The sequence below is a fragment of the Aythya ferina genome (genome assembly GCF_964211825.1).
Source record: "Aythya ferina genome assembly, chromosome: 1".
NCBI lineage: Eukaryota > Metazoa > Chordata > Aves > Anseriformes > Anatidae > Aythya > Aythya ferina.
Genome location: NC_140296.1, coordinates 123,826,991 through 123,851,085, shown reverse-complemented (window position 1 = coordinate 123,851,085; position 24,095 = coordinate 123,826,991). Strand labels below are relative to the sequence as shown.

General features: G+C 39.4%; 1 protein-coding gene across 7 annotated transcripts in view; it reads left to right on the top strand.

Annotated features, from left to right (window-relative positions):
* Positions 1-24,095, top strand: part of WARS2 (tryptophanyl tRNA synthetase 2, mitochondrial) — a 51,724-nt gene that overhangs the window by 8,245 nt on the left and 19,384 nt on the right. For 4 of the 7 annotated variants that reach the window (XR_014688868.1, XR_014688869.1, XR_014688870.1 and 1 more), the window contains exon 2: positions 13,621-13,878. Coding sequence is in view for 4 of the 7 variants with exons in the window: in XM_084507266.1 (XP_084363392.1) it covers positions 13,621-13,878 (258 nt within the window). In the remaining 3 variants the exon portion in view is untranslated. Of the gene's footprint in view, positions 1-1,465; positions 1,550-4,618; positions 4,987-8,390; positions 8,478-13,620; positions 13,879-24,095 lie in introns of those variants that run through there. The other 3 variants (XM_084507268.1, XM_084507269.1, XM_084507267.1) reach the window with 3 other exon arrangements.

Here is a 24,095-nt window from a genome sequence, read left to right as displayed (position 1 = left end):
CAGAAGAACAAAAAGGTTTCAAACATTTCAAAGCCTCTTTGTTGCTTATGTAAAGGGAATGAAGGGTCCAGCCCTCTGAATTCCTAACCAAATCTCATTTTGCATCTCTGCTGGCTACAAATTAACCTATGTAATTGCTACCACCAAGAATGAGTACACTTCTGGTCTCCATATATTTCTAATGTTTTTTGTTGTTTTAGAATATATTCACATTTGACATCTTTGCAGAGTTAAAGCAATGTCAGCACTTTCCATGTTCATCAAACATTAAGCAAGGTCAGAACAGCCAAAGGTGGTGTTCCTCACTTCAGAGTGACATTTTTACAGTTCACGGCCATGCTAAATGGATTTTGAGTCTTTAGCAGAATACATTCAAAGCAGAATGGAATAATATATGTCTCTGGTATAACTGCAGTACAGTCTGCTTTTACACCAATGTACAAATGGTATATCCAACCTGAGGGTCGGCATTTTTTCTGGTTTCCTGTGGGCCAGTTTGGGTAATACAGGTAAGTTAGTGAGGGAGATTCCATCTTTAAAATAAATCAGTGTCACCCAGGAACTGGGGAACTTTTTATTTGACATTTCTGGGCTCAAAGTGCATCACGGTTGGGACTGTGATGGTATGATGTGACATGGATGGAGTTCGTGCAGCTATTCTAATCTCACACATAACGTTCTGCAAACTTTTACATGCAGTAGGCCTCAATCATGATAACCCTTAAATGTACCACTACAAATCCGCAAAATAAAAAAATATATATAAAAAAAATAATAATTCTTTTGTAAGCAAAGAATTTGCTCTGTATAATGAACATTTCAGCAGTGGTAAATTCAGTAGTTGCTTGCCTACTCTTTCCAGCACAGGCAATGGAAATCTAGATACTACACTCATCCTATCTTCAACCCAACCTTAGATACAATTCCTTAGGGAAAGCATATAGCTGTTATTGACTATTTTGACCATTTTTTTTATTGGCTATATTGACCACTGTCTTTGGGGTCAGTACTTGTATCCGAGCTGAAGCTTCCAGATGAGCTTCTGTGCTCCAGAACTCAGGATCATGCCTTGGCTACATCCATCTTTGAGGGCAAGACCTGAGTATAAATGAACCTTCCTGTTTTTGTCCCCCTCATCCATTCCTTGTTCTTTGTTTGTCCTTTCTGTGGAAACAGCCTGATCTGGTGATTTTGGGACAGACATTAAAAACAATTTAAACGAAGTTCCAAGTATTACCTTTCTCACTTCAGAAAATGTTTTGTTTTTTAATGCTGTAGAAGTCCTTAATAAAAGTGATTATTCTGCCTAAAGTATTCAACTGGTCTATGCTTAGGAGAGCTATCAAGGAGGACCAGTTGGGGCATTTTCTTTGTGCATGAGTATGCCATTAGCGAATTTACTGAGACTTCTACTTTGTAAGTTCTTCCAACAGTCATCAGGTGGTTTTAAAATTTTCCTTTTCAGACAGTGACCACAAGGTGAAAATTTTTAAACAGCTGTGTTAATTTTGGCCCCATGTGAAATGAAGACAACTTTTCCCAGCTAAAGGTAATTGCCAAATAAAATAATGGAGGGGAAATGAACTACTCTTTGAGTTTCTATGATAATATTCTGAAGAAACATAACTTTTCTTTGGAATTTTTATTTTTTAAAAAACATCTCTCTAGATGTAAGTTGATAGTCTTTGTTTTTATCCCATAGGGCAATCTTGGTAGCAGGCAGACTCTTCATTCAAACAAAATATATAAGAAATATAATGAACTCTCTTTCAGCTAGAGGTCAGAGGAGAATCAACAGTCATCAGATGTTTTAAGATTTTTTTATACTAATGTGATCAAAAACATAAAACTTCTCCAGTTTCTCTGGGAGGAAAGTATTTAGTTATGGGGGCATTCTTTAGCTTTTTTGTTTGTTTGTTTTAAGAGTGCAATGTTTTCAATACTTAAAATGTGTTCAAATAAGCTATAACTATAATTTATAAATAATTTATGACTTTATTAATGTTGGTCTCCTGTAGCAAAATGAGTGCTAATTCTTCAATGGTGGCTATCAGTTTTATTCTATTAAAGCAGTGTACATTTCTGAATATGGGTATTTACCAGATTGCAAGCAGTTAACGTTAACCAGGATTTCACATCTTTCAGCAACACAGAATGGTCTTGCAAAGCAAGTCAGTGTATAGCTGCTACCTGTGAAAAGGCTTCAAACCTCAAATTTTGTTAAATGCTGGTAGAAGGACTTGCATCTTGAGCTACCGTGAGATCTAGCCAGTCTACGTAGAGCTGTCTTCTATCTTCGTTCATCTCACTTTGACCTTAGTCATGGTTACATAAAATCATAGGCTCAAAGAACTGGGAGAGACCTACCTAGAGGTGATCTGGTGCTTCCGCTGTCCCAAAATAAAAGTGAGCTGTCCTATGTCTTTATCAACACATCTCATATAATATTTTCTTATAACTATTTCATTACTGTTAGGCAATCAGAACCTCTGTAAGCACTCTTCTGAAATGTTTTCTTTTTCTTGCTGTTGAAGTTTTCTTTACATCTGGTCTGAATCTTTCTTACTGCAACTTAAGCTCATTTTTTCTTACCCTATTAACTGTGGTCTCAAAAGTCATATGCAGAGGACTATGTATTTAAGGCATGTTTAAAATCTTGTCTCTCCTCAATTTTCCTTCCATTGGACTAAGCCTCAGTTCTTTTAGGCTTTCCTTAATAGTCTTATTTCTGAGGTCTCTCATTAGATTTGGTTACACATCTGTGGCCTTTTTCTACCACTGTTTTGAAATGCAGACCCAGATCGTGGCCCACTGCTACAGCTTGAGGCAGTCGTCATCGTGAGTAGGGTGAGAGATTTGTTCTGTGCTTTTCGATTTTGATTCTGTCAATGTATTCCTGTGCGATTTTTGCTGTAGTTGATTAATCTGTGTTTTTGCATAAGCATGGCATTAAGTCTTCACTTTCTGAAGTGTTATAAACTTCAGATCCTGTTCTGCAGTTGTTGCCTGAACAGCTGTTCTCCTTGTATTTATGCAGTTCAGTATTTCTCACTGTATATATCCATGTCCATTGTCCTGGTAAAGAGCATCCCATTTTTTCAGACCATTTTGCCCCTCTATCAAGATCTCTTTGAGCCCTTCCAGCTTGGTGTCTGCAGATTTAATGAATACTCTTTATTTCATCATCAAGATTATTAATGAAGATACTAAAGTACTGAGTAATACTGGACCCCAGATGAAACCCTGCAAATCTGCAATTGGTTTATCTTTCCACACCCACTGTAAGCCATCAATAAATGCTGTTTTGTTTCTTTGTTTTTTTGCTGTCCAATTCCACCCCCTAGCATGTAGTATTTTGTCTAGGTGCTATTTCTGTAGCTTATGGGAAATTGAGACCCTAAAAATCAGGATATAACCTTTAATACTTCTCCATACTAGCATCTCTTCTGCTGTAGAAGGTTATTAGAAAAGTCTGGCATCGCTAGATCTTGAGAAGTACTGCTGTTTGCTGTTTATAGCTGTAATTTCTTCTAGGTTCTTAAAATTACTTCCTGTATTTTCCAAAAATTGCAGTTACTCTGACTAATGCAGAGTAACTCTTGGGTGAGGTCCCAGCGTGGAGTAGAAGCCGCTCTGCTCTCTCCTGGCCCGCTGCTGCTGTGCAAGTGTGCTTTGTACGGCCCATGGGGCTGCAGCTGGATCAGGAGGAAGGCAGACCTGGTGGATACATCAGAGGATTGTCTCCAGTCTCCAGGAATCTGTGCCTTCAAGTGTTTATTATTTGATTGCTGCTCATTCAGCAAAAAGTTCAGTAAACTTTTCTATGGGTGTGTGTCTTAGGTGTGTTCTCCGCAATGAAATAAGCCTGTGTAACTCCCTCTTCTTTTCCCTTTGCCTTGCAAGCGCTGCCTACAGTACTGTGTAACTATCATACTTCCAGCTTTGATCATTGTGTGTGTCACCTAAGGGATCTGGAGGTAGCGTGCATGGGGCTGGCCTGACCTTGGTGCCTTGCCCAGCTGGCCAGAAGCCTCCTGCTGGTTGTCCAGCAGGCTTAGCTCCCCCTGCAGCCTCCTGCTGGAGAGGCACTAACTGGGTATTTCACTGGGTTTTGGTGAAATTGGCTAATGGATGCAGTTAATGTGTGAATGCAGTTAATGTGTGAAGAGGTAGTTGGTTGAAAAAGCTTTATTGCTTTAAAAAAGGGAGGGTGCTGCCTGTCTTGTGCTGTTTGAGACCATCGGCTGCAGTTCAGCGCATGGCTTTGGAACCAGGCGGTGCAGCAGCAGTGCCTGAGTCCGTGTGCATTGCTCAGGAGCTGTGCCCCTCTGGGTTATGCCACAGCTTTGGACAGGTGCCATGGCATGCTGTCCATCCACTTGATCTGGAGAGCTGTAGGGAGCACAGCACGCAAAAATCAAGCTATGGGTCTGTGGCCTTGCTCAGGGAGGCGTTGTGTTTTCGAGTAGGATCGGTCACAACAGCTGGCTGCGTGCAGGACCAGTGCTTGCTTACTTCACCCACTGCGAGCAAACCCTTCCCGCCCTGTCAAAGATTAACACTGCCTCTTGTGCTAAGACCTCTGCGGGGTATTTGAGCCAACTCTTCTGTTTTGTAGGCTGCCGGCTGCTTCGCTGTCCCTTAGCTGAAGTTTGTGTCACCTGTTTAACGCTGCACAGAGGGGGACAGGCCTGCGATGCCTTGGGCTCGGAGGTGACTCTGCGGTGCGGTGGTGTGGACTGCGGCAACCTGCCACAGATAATCCTTGCGCCTGTCAGTACAGCTGTCACTAGCACGTCGAGTGGCACGTGGAGCTCATAAAGGCAAATGGGAGAATACGTTTGTGGGACACAGCGCACCACATGAAAGGATCCATTCGCTTAGTCATCTTCAAGGAGGCAGCATGAGAGGGCAGCCTAACCCAAACGCAGTTACACTGCCGTCTTTTGCTAGCCCTAGAGGGCAGAGTTAAATTTATAGAGTGGGGTTAGTGTATGCTGTAAATGTTTCTCCTTTAAATGTGTTTCTCATTTTAAATATAAATATTAAAATCTTACTTAAGTTTAAATATAAATGTATTTGACATTCAAGAAAGGGGTACCAGGCAGTGCTCTTTAAATCTTAATTTATTTCGGTTTCTGAGCAGTGAGTTAAGCCCTTCTGAGAAGCTATTAATCTGAAATCTTGCTCTGGTATAAATATGTTTTCTTTCTAATTTAATGTTAGCTCTTTAATCCCTAAATTTAAGAATTAAGCATGATGAAATAGCATTTGTACCAGATGAATTTGATGTATTGAATTAAGAGATCGAGATAAACATGTTTTAAAGGCTTCCACAGCAACTTTTTGGAGAAGTAATTGCTTAAGAGGCAATAAATGAGGAAAACCCTGTAGTACATAGACTGCTTCTAAGGTTCCCTCTTACATTTTTTTTCTGATTTCTAGTGGCATTAACACTTAAATTGTCCCAATTAGGCTTTAAAATATATGCTTTGGCTAGTAAAATCTGACTTCTGGTTTCCCTGCATTTTGCTGCTTAATAGCTGGTTGAAGACAGTTTTCTGCTAAGCCAGCGTATCGTTTTAGAAACGAGAGCTTTGAAGTTGTAAAGTATTAATGAGGGAAATAAAAAATCATAGACAGATGCAAAAAATGCAGTAGTTGGGAACTTTTGTCAGCCCAAGAATTTCTTTTGTCTTTGAGGTTGAGGCAAGTTTTTCGTTTTTTGTTGTTTTTTTTTTGTTTGTTTGTTTGTTTTTTCCTCCCTTTTTGATCCCTGTTGGGAGGATCTTCACGTTTGAAATTTGAAAATTTCTAATTTGTGTGTTTTACTCGAGTCTGTGTTTACTTAATACTGCTCTTTCTTCCCCCTGACTTTCACATTTGCTTTTTTTTTTTCTGGCAACTTTGAACTTGCTTCAGTTTGGGACAGCTAGGGCTAAATGAACCGCCGCGGATAAAATTATAACAAGAAGAGCAATGTCTGTGAATGATCCTTTGCTGTTTCCTGAGTCGTTCCAGTCTCATTAATCAGTGCTAGCGCTGAGGCGGCTGTGCGGTGTGTTATGTCGCCAGCACAGCAGCTTCTCCGTCCCTTTCCCCCACCCCCTGCGTGCCTACACAGTGGGGAAAACTAGAGAGGGAAGCCATCAATCTTGCCTGTCGTATGTGTCAGCAGCGATTCTCCTGTCGACTTCCTGTTCTCTCCGTCTTGCCCGCCACCTGTGTTTAGAATTAGCTCGGATGCTGCAGTCTTCGCTCGCCTCTTCACCTGTTCTGCCCTGACTACATGGCTATCAAAATAAAGCGGAGGGGCTAAATGCTATAGCATGTGAAAAGCAACCATCGCTGTGGGTTGCAGGGTGATTGCTGCTGCAGCTGTTGTTCTGTTACAGCTATTGTAATACTGCTGCAATCTTCTGTAATGATGAGGTTTTTAGCTCTGAAAACTATTGCTCGTGTTTCAGCCCAAAGGTGAGCTTGTGACCGAGTTGTTTTTCTTTTAATTAATCTAAAAATGAAAATATTAATTAGATATATTATGTAGATGCAGGAGTCTCCCATCAGTTAGCTTGCTGGGTTAGATTTATGAACAGACCGAAGGAATTATTCAGAAACCTCACCTTTATGCTCTGTTACTCAGACGATACAATTAGCAGATTCTCCAGGAGTTGATTTTTATATCTCTATATCTGGGTGGAGGGGGGGGTGTCTTGAAAATACAAGTGTCCATCTCCCCCTTCCCTGGGTACCACTAGATTGAAAAACTGAGATGTACTGCCTCTGTAGTTCTAGGCCAGGGTTAATGCCATAGTCTTATTATGGTCTGTCGTGTCAAACCGTAGCTCTATAACAGACTCCTATCAGCTGAATTCTGATGAAATTATCTAAATATTTCCTATGCCAAATGAAAAGGAGAAAGCAGTCCTGAGAATTGCTAATGGGCAGTTTTCTCCTATCTCCTTGAACAGATGCTAGTTTTTTTCTCTTTTTAAAACATGGAAGAGATTCAATTATTGGCATAAGATTTTTTTATACTTGTAGGTTTGTCTTCATCTGACATCTTTTTAAGTGTATGATTGCAATCTTTATGTTATAAATAAAGTTATAAAGAAGTTATGAAGAAGAGGAGCTTAATTCCTGTGAATGCTTTTACTTCATTTTATTTGTGTAATTCCTTTTGAGAATCAAATTAATTGCATTACGACTGATTCTGCTGCGTGTTTGAGAGGCAGATTTCTGTTGACCATGCCAGATAAATATATCTAACTTAGATTCAGCTCTCCCAGAATTCATAAAGCTAAACATGATGGGCATAGTCAGGATACAAAGAATTGATTAGAGTGACACAGAGGTTTTTTGATCTGCTTGAATCTTTGAGTGAGTGAAGTCTGAGGCTTCCCAAATCACAGGTTCCCTCACGAAATGGCTATATTTGTGTCTGTGCTGTGTCTTGCAGTATGAAGACAGTTCATACTTGAGCTTGCCTGGGTCTTAGCCTGACAAATTAAAATATATAAATAAATAAATTCTTCCTGGTGAAGAATCTAAAAAATCTCTTTTTTAAAAAAAAAGCAACTTCCTATAATTTTAAAGGAGAGAGAGGTGGCTTCTTATACTAATAAACAAAAGAAGACTTGCCCTTTTAAAAGGTGCAGATGTGGTGCTGAGCTCATGGAAAGAGCCCGGTAAGTTCATGGTCAGTGATATAATGAAATGCTTTTAGTAATGGACATGTGTTTTGCTTTCCACTTGATTTTTAGTTTGGTAAAGCAATGCTAGATTATAGCTAGTTGTACATTTCCATGCTTGTTTGTAAAATAGTCTTAAACTCTCTACTTTCCACAGTCTGTAATCTTTAATTTTAAAGAAATACATTTTTCCAGATTTCTTTGAAGAAACTATTATGTATTTTAATTTAATTTTTAAGTATGTAATTGTTTTACATGGGCTTTTTTTTTTTTCTTTTGAAGATGTCTTGTAGCTGTTGTTTTGTTTGGATATCAATTATACCTATATCTGAGTAATATGTACTCAAATTGTACAGATGTCTAAATTAGAGGGTATTAACAAAGTAAATTTGAGTCAGCTGAAAGTCATGGAATGAAAAAGAGAAACTTTATTGTGAAACTTCTTCTACAGCTGCAAATAGTTTAAGGAGCATATGGCATCCTGCTCTGGAGGTTGCAAAAAGCTTTTAAACACAATTGGAAATGCAATCTGTACAGCTACCAGCATCGAAAGGACTGCATAGCTGCTCTAACGTGCTGCTGGGTTGCTGAAGAGCTTGGAAGCTTCTCTGTGTGCTCTTTAACAGATGAGAGAGTCATGTGTCTGTTTTCTGAGGTATACATCTTAACCCCTGAAATCCTCCTTCCCTAGGGTTCCTATAACTTGTGAAAGGGACTGTTTCTTGACGTAACATGACTGCTCAATATGTGAAAACAGTTTGGTCCACCAAGGACAAAAACCTAAGGGTAAGTTCCCCTTAGGTCAAAGGTAGCCGTATTTTTGAATACCCCCTTCTCTTCTTCAAACAATTTCTTGCTTTGGTAGATTGTTGTACATATAAACTTTAGGCAGTCTGCATGTTTCTTTCAAAGATAATAAGGTTCAGTGCTGCTTGAGCCAGTCTGCCCATGCCATAACTAACATGAGAAAGTTGTGTATCATGCAGATATTTCCCTATGTAACTGAACAGTATTTCATTGATTTTAGTAATATTCTTTCAAGAATTATTTTGGTTAGACAAGCATGCTATAAACACCTTAGCTTTCAAAATAAAACTGTTTGCAGTAGACTTTAGGAGACATACAAATGGCGTTTCCTTAACTCTAGCAACTTTTTTGTGTTCTCCAGTTCTGGCACACTTGTCTCATATGTACAGTGAATGATTGTAGTTTTGACTGCCATATTGATTCCTTGACAATTCTAGCTCTCCTTACTGCACTTGTGACCTGTTGAGAAAAGCGCAGCATTGGTCCAAAACAGCAGCACTGGCTTTGGGAAGGTGTCGTCTTTTCCAGTATAGCCTTTGGCATTCAGAATAGATGCAGGGTATTGGGATCATCACACTCTGCGACAACAATGTCATGCTTATTCCTGATAGCAGCTGACAAGTAAATGCTCTCGAACTCTTCCAGTTCAAGGAGCAGCAGTTGCTCATTCACTACTGAAAAAGAAGGTAGGTAAGAAGACACCTGATCCTTAACAGGCTTTAGACCAAACTTGTTTAGAAGTGCAGCCAGGAAATGCACTGTGGTGTTTGGAATCGCCTTGCAGATGTCTTATTGAGAGAAAACAAGCAATGGATGTTAAAACGTCTGTCGGATCCCATGCTCTTAACAGGAGTGTAGATTAACATGCAGCACTAGTGGTGTAGGTGCACACACCATACAGAGTTAAACATACGAACAGCAGGCTCACACTGTGCTTACTACAGATGTCTGAATGAGTGAGTGCCTGTGGGCTGGAGCTGCATGTCTTGTGGCTTTCACTCTGCTCCATTGGGAAGTCTTCACTCCTTTTGTTTTCATCCTTTTCCAACTTCGGTACTTCGGAGCACACAGCTCCCATCCCCTGACCTAGCAGCTCCACTGAAGCACATTCCAGCCCTATGATTTCATGGTACCAGGCAGAACTCCCCTGCCATGCTGCTATGCTGCCCGCTGCTTCTCACGGAGTGAACAAACAGGGAACATAAACTCTCGCCAAAGGAGCAATGTTCTCTGTATATTTTTAGTGCTAGAAATTCAAGATTCGTTTAGGGGTGTTTTTTTCTGTTGTTTTTTGTTTTAATATAGACTTCTGCTAACACAATGGAATATTTCATACCACCCTATTTGCTGTAACATCTCATGCTTTATGTTGTTAAATAGAATCAAAGGAGTTAAAGATGAAAGACTTCTGGTCAACTGGTCCCTCAGCTGGGAGCCAGTGTGGGTTTGTTCTTTGTAATGTACTTGCAAGTCAAGCCTAGCTCAGTTTTCATTATTGGATTTACTTGTTTCTGCAAATTCCATACTATGAGTAAAGTAATTGCTGAGCTTTGACTCAGTATAATGCTGCTACTGTTTGTTTCTTGTGTTTAACTTGTTATTTATTGCCCATATACTGAACAACCCTTTTATAAGTAGTTGTTTACCATTTGAACACACAAACACCATTAAAGATGCCATGCTCGCTTTCACAGGTACACTCTTTTCTGGGTAGACAGAGAACTTTCTTCTCTGTTTATATAAAACCATGTCCGTTTTGCATTGTAGTTGGGTGTTTTCTTTCCAACTTAAATTGTGTCACCAAATGTTAGCTTACATCGTATTACAATAAACCCATCTTTAATTAGCTCATCATTACCCTTAAGATATTTGGTGTTAGCACAGAATTTGAACGTGCATGTTGAGACACCAATATTTTGTATTTTATTTGTGAAAAATGTTTTCGAACTACCTGTTAAAATGTCTTTATTACATTTGTGCCATCTATTTGAGTGTATTAAAATCAGGGACAATTTTGTTAATATGTCTGATATGTTCATAGTGACTTAATCTGCAGAGCTGGCAGTGATCTTGGAAGGGAAGAAGAAAGATAAAGAACATGTCATGGAAAGCATACGAAGCAGGGACCAAGGCTGCAGGAGACTGGAATCAGTGTGACTTTGGGGCTGAGGAGGTTTGTAGATAGAGTTGTTCTCCACAGGCTCAGGGTGCCAGCTGTGTTTGGGTGAAGGCATTGGCACATGAGCTGACCTGTGTGAACTGCAGATTCCAGATTCCTGGTACAACAGATGTTTACCCCAAGGGGGCAGAGCTGTTTCTGTCCTAAAGTGCTATGAGCTTCAGAGTCTCAGGGAAATGAAACAGTAACAGGGTATTTCAGGTGATGCTGTCTTTGTCTAGATGGCAGTCAAAAGATGTGCAATCATCTGCATCATGCTTTAACATGGTCATCTTAACATATTTTATTTATGCCCGTAGTGCATTTCTGAAACATTGTACAGTTTCTCAACTATTCTAGCAGTGCAACTAGGAAACATTCTCTATAAAGCCACTGGAGTCAAGGCAGCAATGGCCTCCTTACCACATGGCATCCTCTGCCTCCTAGCTGTCTTGATATGCCATCCAAGAGTTCATCTGGGAAGCAGGGGATGGGAGAAAACAAGTAGGGGAAGAAAATACTACAAGAACACAGAAGGGGTAAAACTACATGGAGAAGAAAACAAAAAGTGGAGCTGTAAGCAACCTTAGCCTGTGTAGAATAGTGTGGTTAAACAGGCATATAAGTGGGTGCTGGAAACAATCAGCACTGTGGAAAGATGTGAAGGTGGGAAGGAGCATCAGGATTAGAAGTGAGTGAAGGGAGACAGAGAGATGAGGAGAGGAAATGTGCTCTGAGAAACAACCAGCTGTTCTGGGATCCCTGGGTACAGAACGCCATCTTAGTGATCATCTATTTATAGTCTTGTTTTCTTTCCTGAGCAACATTGGAAACAAAAGACAAATGTTATGCCTGATAAATAACTTTTGCATTGCTTCGCCACCACTCTATGTCCTTAATAATAACAGCACAGCTCTGAACCCTAGTGAATCTTCAGTTCAAGTGTCTACAAAACTTCACTTTACGTATATATGTTGGGATTCTTTATGTCTCCTTCTCTAGGTGAGCACCTGGACTTGCTCAGTTAACAGCAAGTTGGCTGCAGTCCTCGGGCCAGGTAGTAGCTTAGCAGGAATTCAGGGGTTCTGCAGGTGGTAATAAATGCTCTGATGGAGGTTCCTAGGAAAACAAGGGGTCACATGGCAAGCAAGGCATTGTATAGCATGACCACATTTTTTTTGTGATGGAGAAAAGGGGTATGGGTGGTCAAGGACTGGAGCACAAGAACAGGGAGTTAGAATTACTGTTGGAGGAAATGTTGTGCTTTTCACAGCACTAGCTACATTCCAGCTACTGTGCTGGAGGTTCCCCAAGAGCATTTAGAAACTGATTCAGGAACATACTGTGAAATCAAGCAGATATTTGGGATGGAGGGGGAGGGTTACCACATGGACTTAAGTGTGTAGGCACTTAGGAGAGAAATTAGTATGGCTGCTAGCCCAAACTTGCGCTTACCTGTCAGCACAAATGCTAATGCATTGGTTAAGAAAACTATCTTGACCTGAAAAATTAGCTTGCTTTGAAAGCAAGAATTTTTCAGCAAATTTTGAAGTAAATAGGCTAGGCTTTTCTGAACTACAGATTATAATTATTATTAAAAAAAAAAAATCTCTGCTTGGAAATACTTTCTCAATCATTTTTCTTGAGTCTGAGTTGAAAAGAATTAAGGGAATGCAGTCAATTTGAAGTCCTATTTTTAATAGTTAAAATTACTGGTACTTGTCTTTGATTCTTGCTGCCATTTTGCATGATTTCATAATTGTGTGACTTTCTTTTTTCTCCTTCCACCCCCCTACATTTAAAAGAGATTCACAGGAATGGTAACGTTATATCAGTAAATAAATAATCTATAACTTTTTATAAATGTTGCTTGTAAAACTTAGCAGGAAAGAAATCTTGCAGCCAGAGGTATAATGAAGTTGATGTTCCTGTTGCACGTCAGAGTCTAATGGTTTGTATTGCACATCTCTGTGACTGGGACTCCCTGCTGAGGTTGCTGAGACCCTCGTTTATGAGTTGAGCAGTCTTGCATGCTTTCACAACTTGGCATGTAACAAGGATTTTCACGTAAAACATTGCTGAATTACTTTCTGAATATGGTGGAATTCTTTGGAAAAGTAGGGAGGTAATTGATCATACGCTGACAGCTTGGGGCTCTGAGAAACGGTCAGATGGAGCGCTGAGATGCAGGAAAACAAACTTTCCAAGATGGTAACTGTCACCTAGCCAAGCTATACATCTTTTAAGCTTTTTAATCTTTGCTCACAACCTCAGCTTCTTAATCATTTTTTGCAGTTTCTGTGAACTTCCTTCAGATGTTGACTTTTCACTGGTGCTGTTGTGTTGATGGTATTCCAGGTGTGATCCTGAGCTATGGCAGTATTTCTTTTTAGAGTCCTTTAGAAACTCTATCCAAGGTGGATAGCTTCAGAACTTTGATAGTCTTGACCTTTGGATCAAGGACTAGTTTTCTTTCAGGAACACTCAGAATGTTCTCTGCAGCTAGAATAAAAGTATAGTGTCCATGGGAGCTAAGATGGCAATCTGCTTGGATATTGTGTATGTTTATAATAAAAATGTTTTGATGTCTCTGTGTTGTGATCCTAAGTATTGGTATAAGAAAGGATAATGTACTAAAGAGAAATATGCAGTTTCAGAGCAAAAAGAAGATGAAAGAATCTACCACTTGGTTTCTGAAACCTAACGTTCACTGATCATGCTTACAGCTATATTTGTTTGCATATTTGATCTGACTATTTAAGATCATGCTAATTGTCAGTCTCTGCAGTAACAGTATTTTGATTGACTTATTACACTTATTTTTAGGCATCTCTAGGTAGGGCTTTTTAATACATTGACAAGTGGAAAGAAGAGACAAGCATAAGTAAGGCTTTATTAATAACCTAAAATATAAAAGAATTTGTCAAAAATGCTTATGCTAATTTTACCAATGCTTTGTAACAGAACATGGTCGTGGATCGGATTTTCTCTGGCATACAGCCAACTGGGACACCTCATCTGGGTAACTACCTTGGAGCCATTCAGAACTGGGTGAATCTGCAGGAAGAGTACAGCTCAGTGTTATACAGCATTATGGACATGCACTCTCTCACCATGCCGAAGGAACCAGCTCTCCTGCGTCAAAACATACTGGACACCACCGCTGCCATCCTTGCCTGTGGGATCGACCCCAAGAAGTGCTTCCTGTTCCGACAGTCACTGGTTAGTGCCCCTGTTATATTAGTATCATTTCTAGTTAAGTGGCTTTCCAGTCCTGTCAATGAAGGAACATAACATTACCAAATTCATGTATCTTCTTCATATTTGTGGTCCTAGAAAATGTTAGCAGTGTTGGATTTCAAATTCATCCCTTACTGCTGTTCTGAAGAGGCTGAAACCATGATCAGAAAGTCCATTTTGAGAAAAATACATTATAAATTTCCCAAGCAGAGCTAGCAGCTTATGCATGTGTGGTAGACACTAGGTACCAGTCTTTCACTCCCCTGTCTCAGCAGGACCTGGGAAGAAAATACGATGAAACAACTTGTGGGCTGAGATAAGAACAGGGAGATCTCTCACCAGTTACCATCATGGGCAAAGAAGACCTGGCTTGATAAAGATTCATTTAATTTACTGCCAATTAATAACAGTAGAGAGCAGTAAGAACTAAAAGCACCTTCCCCTGATTCACCTTCTACCTCCTTCCTGCAAATGGCACAAGAAAATGGAGAGGGAGTGTTACTGTCAGTCGATAGCATTTCATCTCTGTGTCTCCTTCATCCTCACTTTCTTCCCCTGCTCCATTGTGGGGTCCTTACCACGGCATGCAGCCCTTCCTGAACTTATCCAACATGGGCTTTCAACAGGCTGCAGTTCTTCAAGAATTGCTTCAGTATGGGTCTGTACCATGCTGTCTATCCTTCAGGAGCTGGACTGCACCAGCACACACCCACCCTGGGCAGCAGCTCTTTCTAGATCACCTGCTCCTGCGTGGGCTCCTCTCCACGGGCTGCAGCTCTGGCCTGGGGCCTGCTCCTACGGGGGCTCTCCATGGGCTGCAGCCTCCTCCAGGCCACATCCACCTGCTCCACCGGGGGCTCCTCCCTGGGCTGCAGCGTGGAGATCTGCTCCATGTGGGACCCATGGGTGCAGGGGGACAGCCTGCTCCACCAGGGGCCTCTCCACAGGCTGCAGGGGAACTGCTGCTGCCTGCCTGGAGCACCTCCTGCTCTGCTTCTGCACTGACCTTGGGGGCTACAGGGCTGTTTCTTTCTACATTTTCACAATCCTCTCTCCCAGCTTCTGTTGTGCAGCAATTTTTCCCTTTCTTAAACATGCTGTCACAGATGCAAGATGTGAACACCACTGTTGTTCAGTGGCTCACCTCTGGCCAGCAGTGGGTCCCTTTTGGAGCCAGCTGGAGCTGGCTTTTCTCTAACATGGGGCAGCTTCTGGACTCTTCTCATGGAGGCCACCCCTGTAGCCCCCATGCAGCCAAAACCTTTCCATGTAAAACCAATAGAGTGTGTTATGAGTAACACAATGAAAATACCTGTTAATCATTAATTTAGCTCAGTAAGTCTCATTTTGTTCACTGTATGGTAACTCATAACATAGTCTGTGCAGCCATAAGGGCAAGTAAAACATGTTTCTATGCTTTGGTTTTGGCATTTACTACTCAATCTGCCAGCTGCACAATATCTCCTGCAGGTGATTGGCATGGTATGTTTTTTGTTAGTTCCATTATAATCACCAGTGAGTTCTGTCTTCTCTGGGATTTTTTTTTTCTCCTCTTTAAATACAAGCTCCTTTTCATACACACCTTTGCCCACCTGATCTGGTAATTCGTATGTGATTGCTTCTTCTCCTTATTGTGCCAAGCAATAGTGGGCTTACCTTCCTACTTGGCATGTGTAAGCCTGGTCTAGCACACGCTGCATTTTCATGGGGCACAACTTATTCTCTTGCCCTATTAACTTTCTGTATCTGACTCTAAATTGGCAAACTTCTGTTATTTCCAACAGAGGCAGGTGTATCATAGCTTATGCTGTTGTGAAGACATCTTTAAACAGATGTCCAACTTGCAATAGAACTGCAAAGGTGATATACACAAGGTCTGAATTTTATCAGTGAGAGATGAAACCCAGCTATTACTTTTTTCTTTTGAACGTGGTTCTTTACAGGCAGTTTCCTGTCATTGTCAAACTGCAAATGATAATCATAGGTCCGTGTCCTTGATGGATATTGAAACGATGAAGACAGATTCACTGCCTGCATCTTTTTTTCCTCTATCTTAGAAAACTAATCTAAGTAGATTACCACAGAATTCTAATGGAGATGTGCTTAAATTAATTTAACCTTTGTTCAAATCTGTTCATCTTTTTGAATAAAAAGCTTGGCTTTTAACTTGGCTCTAGCCCGACTTAGCTTCATTCAGGTTGAGGCTGACATTAACTGGAATATTCTCAAGATGAGTTACAAGCCATCAATGCAGTAAAAAACAGTTTGGTTTGTTTTTCTTTTTTTTCTTTTTTTTCTTTTTTTTTTTTCTGCAAGCAACTGAATAATTCAGTTAGTTACAAGCAACTAGAAACACAGATAAGGACTTTTCAGTGTGGAAGACAGATGATTTGCAGGTTATGGTTGGAAGGAAAGGAAATACAGGTTTCTAAAACTGAAGGTGGATTCAAAAAGGACTGGACAAAATAATCTGCAAATTCTCTTGGGTTCTGTTGCAAACCTGAGGTTCCACCTTTGCAGAAATAGCTGCCACCATACTTAGCCCATGTTAGGAGAGTATCTGTGCTTTTCTCTGTGCCTAAACTCATTTCTGTTGTTTGCTGTCAGAGGTGAATATTTGGTCTGATCCAGTGTTGCTATTCTTACATTCTTATGAGTTTTAAAGCTAAACTATTGCTGTCACAGGTCTTGCTAAAAGCCAACATGCAGAATTCCCTTGAACCTACCAGATTATCAATGAGGATCTTGCATTGCAGTTAGCCGTGGAAAGCATGTTGTATCTTTCACAATACAATTATACTGAGATAGAATCTTTGTGTCCCCAGAGAAAGTATCAGACTCAGAAAATGGAAGACAGGACTAAAAGGGACACTTCTGTAGAACCAATGCACTCAAAAACCAGTGAAAATTTTGGCTAGCTAGACTTGAAAAATGTTCAGCTTTATCAAACAGAAGTTGACAGCAAAGGTGATTCTTTTTTATGTTATGACAGGTTGGCTGGCCTCTGCTAAATATGCTTACTAGCTTTTATCTTAACTTTTCTGTGTGCCCTTATCAGTCCAGATAGAATGTTTTTTTCTTGTTATTTAATCTAAAGCATTAAATATACGCTTTCTTTGAGTGGTGTCTAATGCCTTGAACCATTGTCTTACTAGTACTTACCACATGTATCAAGAAGTGGCTGATCTTGGCAGGTTTTTGTAAGCTTGTCACACTGCAAACAGCAGAAGTACTATGATAGTAGTTCATGAATAAAGACCGTTTCAGTAATGGTTCAGGCTGAAGTGGTTTGTTGACTTCCCCAAAATAAATCTATTCAAGCTGTATGTGGTGGTCAGGTATACACAGCGATGCACTCTTCATCTGTTACAATTACATTGGCAGGACCAGACATTTCTCTGGAAGCAATTAAAAGAAATATCTGCGTGTAGCTGTTGATGCGAGGAAAGGAGACAGGAACCTTGCTAATGTGATAATTGCATTAGTATGATAAAGAAATAGTAAGTTAAGGAATGATATAATATTAAGATGATTGTTCCTCAGAACAAAGGTGTAAGATGGATTGCAGTTATTGCTAATTAAGAAAGCTTACTGCCTGATTTTATTTTCTTTTTTAGATTTCTAATTGCTTAGTTTTTGTTTCTTTTTGTTTTGTTTTGTTTGTTTGTTTTTAAAAAGAGAGATGAAAAGGAGATGGCCTCTCCTTTTCAGCAACTGTAGCAGTCCCCAAGGATAGTTTAAAAAAGACTATTTTTGTTTACAGAGATTTGGCTGAAGTGTAAAGCAAAGTAACCAAAACTGGATGGATACTGATGTAGGTTGTACTTTCAGAGGACAGCAGAAAAGCAAAGAAAATCCCTCTGCAAATAGAGAAATGTTTTTTGTGTTTGGTGATTTGACAAAATGGCTTTCTGTTTTATCGGTTCAGATTTCTATTTAAAAGAGAGAGTTCTCAGTAGCTTAGCACAGCACAATTATTCTTGTATTTTCTGTTCTATCTTGAAAATTACAAAATCTGTAGATCACAGAAATGTTACTGCAGTTACTTCTGATTAACGCTTTTGTTCATTTTTCAGTAAACACTACACAATGACGTGATTATGAAATACGAACTTTTGTGTTTAATTACTAAAAACAGCTACAAATAATGACTGGAAACACCCTGATCCTGTAGCAGTAATAACGATTAAATTCTTGTAGTTTAAAACTAAGCTGATAAAGGCAAGCTCCCACTAAGGGAATTGATCATGCAGTTGCTATTGAAAATGTTCCTGTATCCTTTTACTTTCTCTGAATCAACATGAGGAAGAATGGTCTAGAATCCCTGAAGGAGTTTTTTGGTTTGTTTTATTTTAGCTACTCTTTCTATTCTTTCTTTCTACTGTTTGTGTTGCTTCTCTGGAATATGTTTGCCATATGTGAAGAAAAATATTGATTACTTTGTTTCTCCAAAGGCATGTGCATTTCGCAAGGGTTTCACTGTTGGTAGTCTTTTATTTACAGCAGGGTTTATGCAGATCAAATCTCTAATCCAGAACTATCTGAAATACCTCCAAAGTTTTCCCACATTTTATCGTCCATTCCAATGCAAGAAAGAGACAGAAGGCTGAATAATATTAAACATGAATTGACTGCTGGGAAAATAGCGTGGCGAGAACTGATAGCTCTCAGATTTACGCTAGATCCAAAAGGTGCTGTTGTGATAAGGATACAGGTTGCCTTTGAGTCCCCAAACTTTGATGTGCCTTGCAAGGAAAATGAAATAAAAGTAAGTGGAATTTTGTATAGGCTGATTTCTGTCGTGTTACTTTGAGGTCATATGGCATCTGTTCTTAATTGTCATGTGTATAGCTCGGTTATCTACAAATGCACAGTGCTAGTTTGATGAAAATTAGGCGTGTATGCTTCAGAATCTACCATTTGTAAATTGCAGTTTTCCGTAACATACATAAACAGAAATTGAATGTCTGTCTGAATATTTGGTCTACATATATAGCTGTTCTCCGAATACCTCCCACACCCATGTTACCTTATACAAGTTTGATCTCTAGCTTAGGTAAATAGTGGCTGGAAAGAATAGATGATGATAACTTGAAAATATTTAGAAGACAATGATGAAGATTTAGGGTAGTGTTTGGAATCACTCTGTCTGTGAAGGGTTATAAACAAGCACACCTAGTTAAATTAACTAGGAAGAGACAACTGTGGAATATCTTGGATGCTCTAATGGAATCCTAGTGAGTGAAGATCTTTCATTGCAGTTCTTTTAATTACATTTTCTTAGGTAGGAAGACAAGTCATAGAAGAGTGACAATATCTGTAAAAACAAAAATAAATGCATATTTCAGAATTATTAATTTTCATTTGGAGTGCAGCTGCAAGATGTATGAAACTGTCTTTGCTCGTAGAGAAAATAATATCAGGATACGCTTTCAGTGGCTGCCTTTACCTATCAGGCATAAAATGGAAGTTAGCAGAATAATGACTTACACAATGTATCCTAAAAATACTATAAAAAAGAATAAATATGTTCCTTAAATTGTACCATAACTGATAAAAAGCTGTAACAGTCATCTTTCATAAAACAGAGATTTTTTTTACTAAAACCAAAAAGCACTACAGGGAAGAAAAGAAGACTAAGCAATCTGCACACATGGTAAGCTTAAAGGGTATAACCCATTTTCTCTGATTCCTGGTAGATACAATGCACATTTCAGTTCTTACCCATAACCATCTTGTATCTCATCTGCTTCACAGTCAAAACGATTTTAGAAACTGCTGTTGCTTTTATGTGGTCCCAGGCTGTTCTTCCTGTCCACCTACCTATCCTCATCCACACATGCAAAATGTCCCAATAGAAACAAGAATTCTATCAGAGTCGATTCAGCAGGCAAAGGTTGATATGCTGCACTAACACTTCTCTGAGAAGTCCTGTGAGTTTCTGGACAACTTAACTTTCAATTTCTGGGTGGAAAATTGCAGTTTTCAGCCTTCTGGATGGGGTGATTTATTTTTTTTAAGTATAATTAGCTGCAGTATTCTTGCAATGTGCAAGCAAATTGAAGCAGTAACTCTTGGAGGTGGGAATTTGCCAATTTGTCTTAGCCCTAACTCCAAAAGCCAAAATACGACAATTTAAATGTGTGCACTAACAGTTGCACTGCTATTATATTCCAGAAATATCCAGCTGCTTTGTTTTGTGGGCAGAGTTTGAATAGATTCTTGTCCAATTTTCAGAGGGCCTTAAAAGCTTCCATTGCATCAGGGCTTATAAATTCATTAAAGTCCATTAGTTTGCCATAGTCCATTGAAAACTTCCTGTCATAAGAGGAAGTATGTAACTAATTTAGCATATTATTCTGCTTCTCTCATCCCTGTGTTTTCTCCCTCATAGGACTGAGTTAGACATAACCAGTGCTCAGCAGAAAGAAAAGTTATGGTTTAGTAGTGTGGGTTTTTTTTGTTTGTTTGTTTTGGTTTTGGCTTTTCTCTTCTGTAATTTACCTGGTTTATTTCATACTAGGATGTAGCTGTTTATACGTTCCTCTCCACCAATCTTCTGGACACACCAAACTGATTACTCAGACAGTATTGTGGGTTCAACTGGAAAAATGTTTTGAAAATAAGTTCATTTGGTATTGAATAAAGGGAAGAAAAAGATTGTCTGGACGAAATGACTCTACTTTATCTGGGTTTATAATTGTTAGACTCTGGCAGGGTTATTCTTGATGAGATTTTGGGGGAAAGAGGAGCCCGATCCTATTTCTGTAAGTTTTAATCAAATATAAATGAGGGTAAATTATTAAATTGGTGGTAATGAAAGCTGTAAATACCGATGGATTTGCCAGCAATAGCTAACCATCCCTCCCCCACAATTTTCTATGTTGCTTGACTTATGTTCTTTAAGTGAGACACTGCCTTTGTAACCGTGAACTTATTTCACCCATGCTACAATTGTTTCTTTGAATGGGAATTTGGGATGTCATGTTAAATTTTCTGTCATAAGAGTTTCTCACTGGGTGCTTCAGTTGCTATGTGCACTTAATTCAAGAGCAGTCTAATTTGTCTTGTTCATGGCTCCATTATTCTTTCTAACTGTATAATATAAACATGCATTAACAAGCATCTTGAACATAGTGCTTGCATTCTTAGGCATTAATAAAATCTTACTTCTTGTAGAAAAACAAATGTGGGGAGAACTTTGTTATAAAAGGCCTATTGAATTTCTTAGAAACACTAACTGGTATGTCTAGATGAGACAAAAATCCTCAAAAATGTTTTCTCTCTTTTGTAGTTTAGGAAGTGTTCTGTCTTCTGTCCCCACTTTTTTAGTACACAACTATACAAAATATCTTTCCAGACCTGTTTATTTGTCTTCTGCGCTGTCAAAAACTAATCTTTGAAACTTTGTACCCATTTAAAATGTAGATCATAATGAGGTTACATTGCTGATGGGAAGCTGCTTCCACATAGCAGACATGCAGCAAGTCTGAAGTCCCTTATAAAGAAGGGCATAGGTTGCAACTTGAGGAAATCCGTCTTCAAAATGAAACAGTGAATCTCTGTTTGCAGGAAGCCTCTTCAGCTGCTGACACAAAACTTTGTGTAATAAGCATCAGAAAGCTTGGTACCATTGTTACCAAGCTGCCTATTTTCCTGTCTGCTTGCAGAATCCATGCCTTTCCCTCTGTTCCTGAATCTCGTAGCTTGCTCTTCTCCTCAGCTGTATGTTTCAGCATAAAAAGCCATCTAGAATTACTTGGACTCAAAGTTGCTATTGGTTTTCCATGTCATCAACTCTGGCTGTGGCCAGGGGATAGCAGTAATAAGGGAATAGCTGGGGTCAAGAGCTAAGTAGTACATCTGCAGGGAGAAGCCCTGAGGTTGTACTTCAGCATATAGCACTCCAGAGATGTTCCAAGCGTAAATTGTGATCTAAGTTTAGTAATGTTGAGTGGCTGCACAAGTGAACAATTAAGAAGCTATTTGTGAAGAGTAAGGAGCAAGGTACTTAGCCAAACGAAGAAACGGAGATCTCTGTACCTTCTAGCTAACGGTGCATTACCACTTGTAAGTGGTAACCTTTGTTAAAAGTGTGGTTTTAAAATAATAATTAATAATAATAATAAAACCTGACTGCAGAATGGAGTGTGTTGGGCCATGAGGAAGGAATGTCAGTCGTTTGTTCTGGAAATAACTCTTTGAGTAGTGATTAGCAAGCCAGTCGTGGGGGATGCGTAATGCAATGGAAATTGAAGGAGGAAATGTGTTGCTGGTAATAGCAGAGAGATGACCATCTTGACCCTTTGAGAAATGTTGATGGGTTTTACAGACTTTTAAAGGATTAGGAAGGAAAACTGCATTAAAATGGGCAAGAGGGAAGAACAGAAAATGGGTGGAAACAATGTATTTACAGAGAGAAGCAAAGGGTGAGATTTGGGCTGTCTAAAAAGCAGAATTCAGTGTACGGATCTGCTTAAACTTGTTTGTGAAAACTACAAAATGCAAAATAGTTGTCACTGCCAGGGAAACAATAAATAGAGGATTTACTAGACAATTAGTCCTCCAATTATTGATTAGAGAAGCTGAATATTTAGGACAGGGAGCAGTATTATTACATTTCAACTATCCATGTAAAAGCTTTATAAAAGGCATACTGGTAGCATTTTTGGATGCAACAGATGATGCTTCCTAGTTTTAAAATCCATGAGAAATGATGCCATTCTCGGTTTGTTTTTGTTGATGCAGAAGACCTATCTAGATCAGGATGTTTTAGTGGAGTCCTATCAGTACTAGGCACCATTGTAGTTGGAGAGATCAAATGAAATAAAGTACACAAATGCTCAATTTCAAGAAAGAGAGCTAGCTGAAAGTGAAGTCCAATTGTCAAAAATATATTAAAAAAAGTGTGAAAGCTACCTCCATCTTGGAGGTAGTATTTTAAAAAACGAACATATATATGTATATTTTTAAAAATATAAAATATGTAGCACCACTCAAACACCTCAGTAGTCCAGAAAATCCCTTTCCCAAAGAAAAGGGATTGCCCACGTTCGTGGGCAATGCTGAGCTCTTTTTGGTTTGTTAAATGCTATGGCAGGGGAAAAGAACACCAAGAGGATTCATAAAACAAGATTAGGTAGGCACACTGGTGGCAGAAGAGCTTGAAATACAAAGTAAAGCATCTACCTAAAAGTAGTGTAAACCCTTACGCAGTGTTGAACTTAGTCACAACTCAATAAAGTCTTGTGGAATTGTTGAATTGTGCAATACAAGAAGTAGGTGGCATTTACAACTAGTAATGAGAATTTAGTGGATAAATGAAAGTATTTTACCCACCAGGTTTGAACCTCTGGAACTTGTTGCTGTGTGAGGTTGTGGAGTGAGTAGTACCAGGAGGTTCAAGAAGGCAATAGGCCCATTCATGGGGAACATGGATACTAATGAGACTAGGCCATAGACGATAGCTTCTGATTTTCCCTAGTACAACTGTTGTGAATGCTGGTGAAATATGAGGGGAAAGATACTGCAGGAAGTGATGGGCTCATATGTGCTCTCTAAATTGCATTTCTTGTTTCCACTCTTGGAAACGAGTGCTTGGCTACAGGTACCTCTGCTATGATCCAGTATGATATTTCATAATGTTCCTATGTTTTGGTTGTTTAATGCAGACCTTCAGTCAGATTTTTAAACAGAATGGTGGTGGGGAGAGAGAGGAGGCAGGAGGCTAACAGAGCTTGTCCAAGAGACAATCTATTGCTATTGCTCAGTGCCAGAAAGGCAGAGGTGACTGGGCCTTTGTTTTACTGATATCATATACGTATCACCTTACAGTTTCTTTGTATCTGTATACAACTTTGTAGTTGTACAACTCAAAGTGGTAGAGTACTGTAGCTTGAGAAATGTGATTTACATTTCAACTGGTGCACAGTGACCGACCAATGCACAAATTACCTGTCCCTCTTGCCAAGTAAAACACAGTAGCTTAAACTGTGATTTAGTCTGACAAATGATTTGTGGTTTAGGCCTAGTACCTCTTGATTCACAGACCAACATACAGTCAGTTACTGCAATTTGGGTGATGAACGTTAACCCATTAGGCTCCAGTACATAATTTTTTTCTAGCTGAAATCTCTACCCTACTGTGCATTCTTTTATATTTTCTCCCCTTTTCATCAGTCTTTTTCTTCACAGTATTC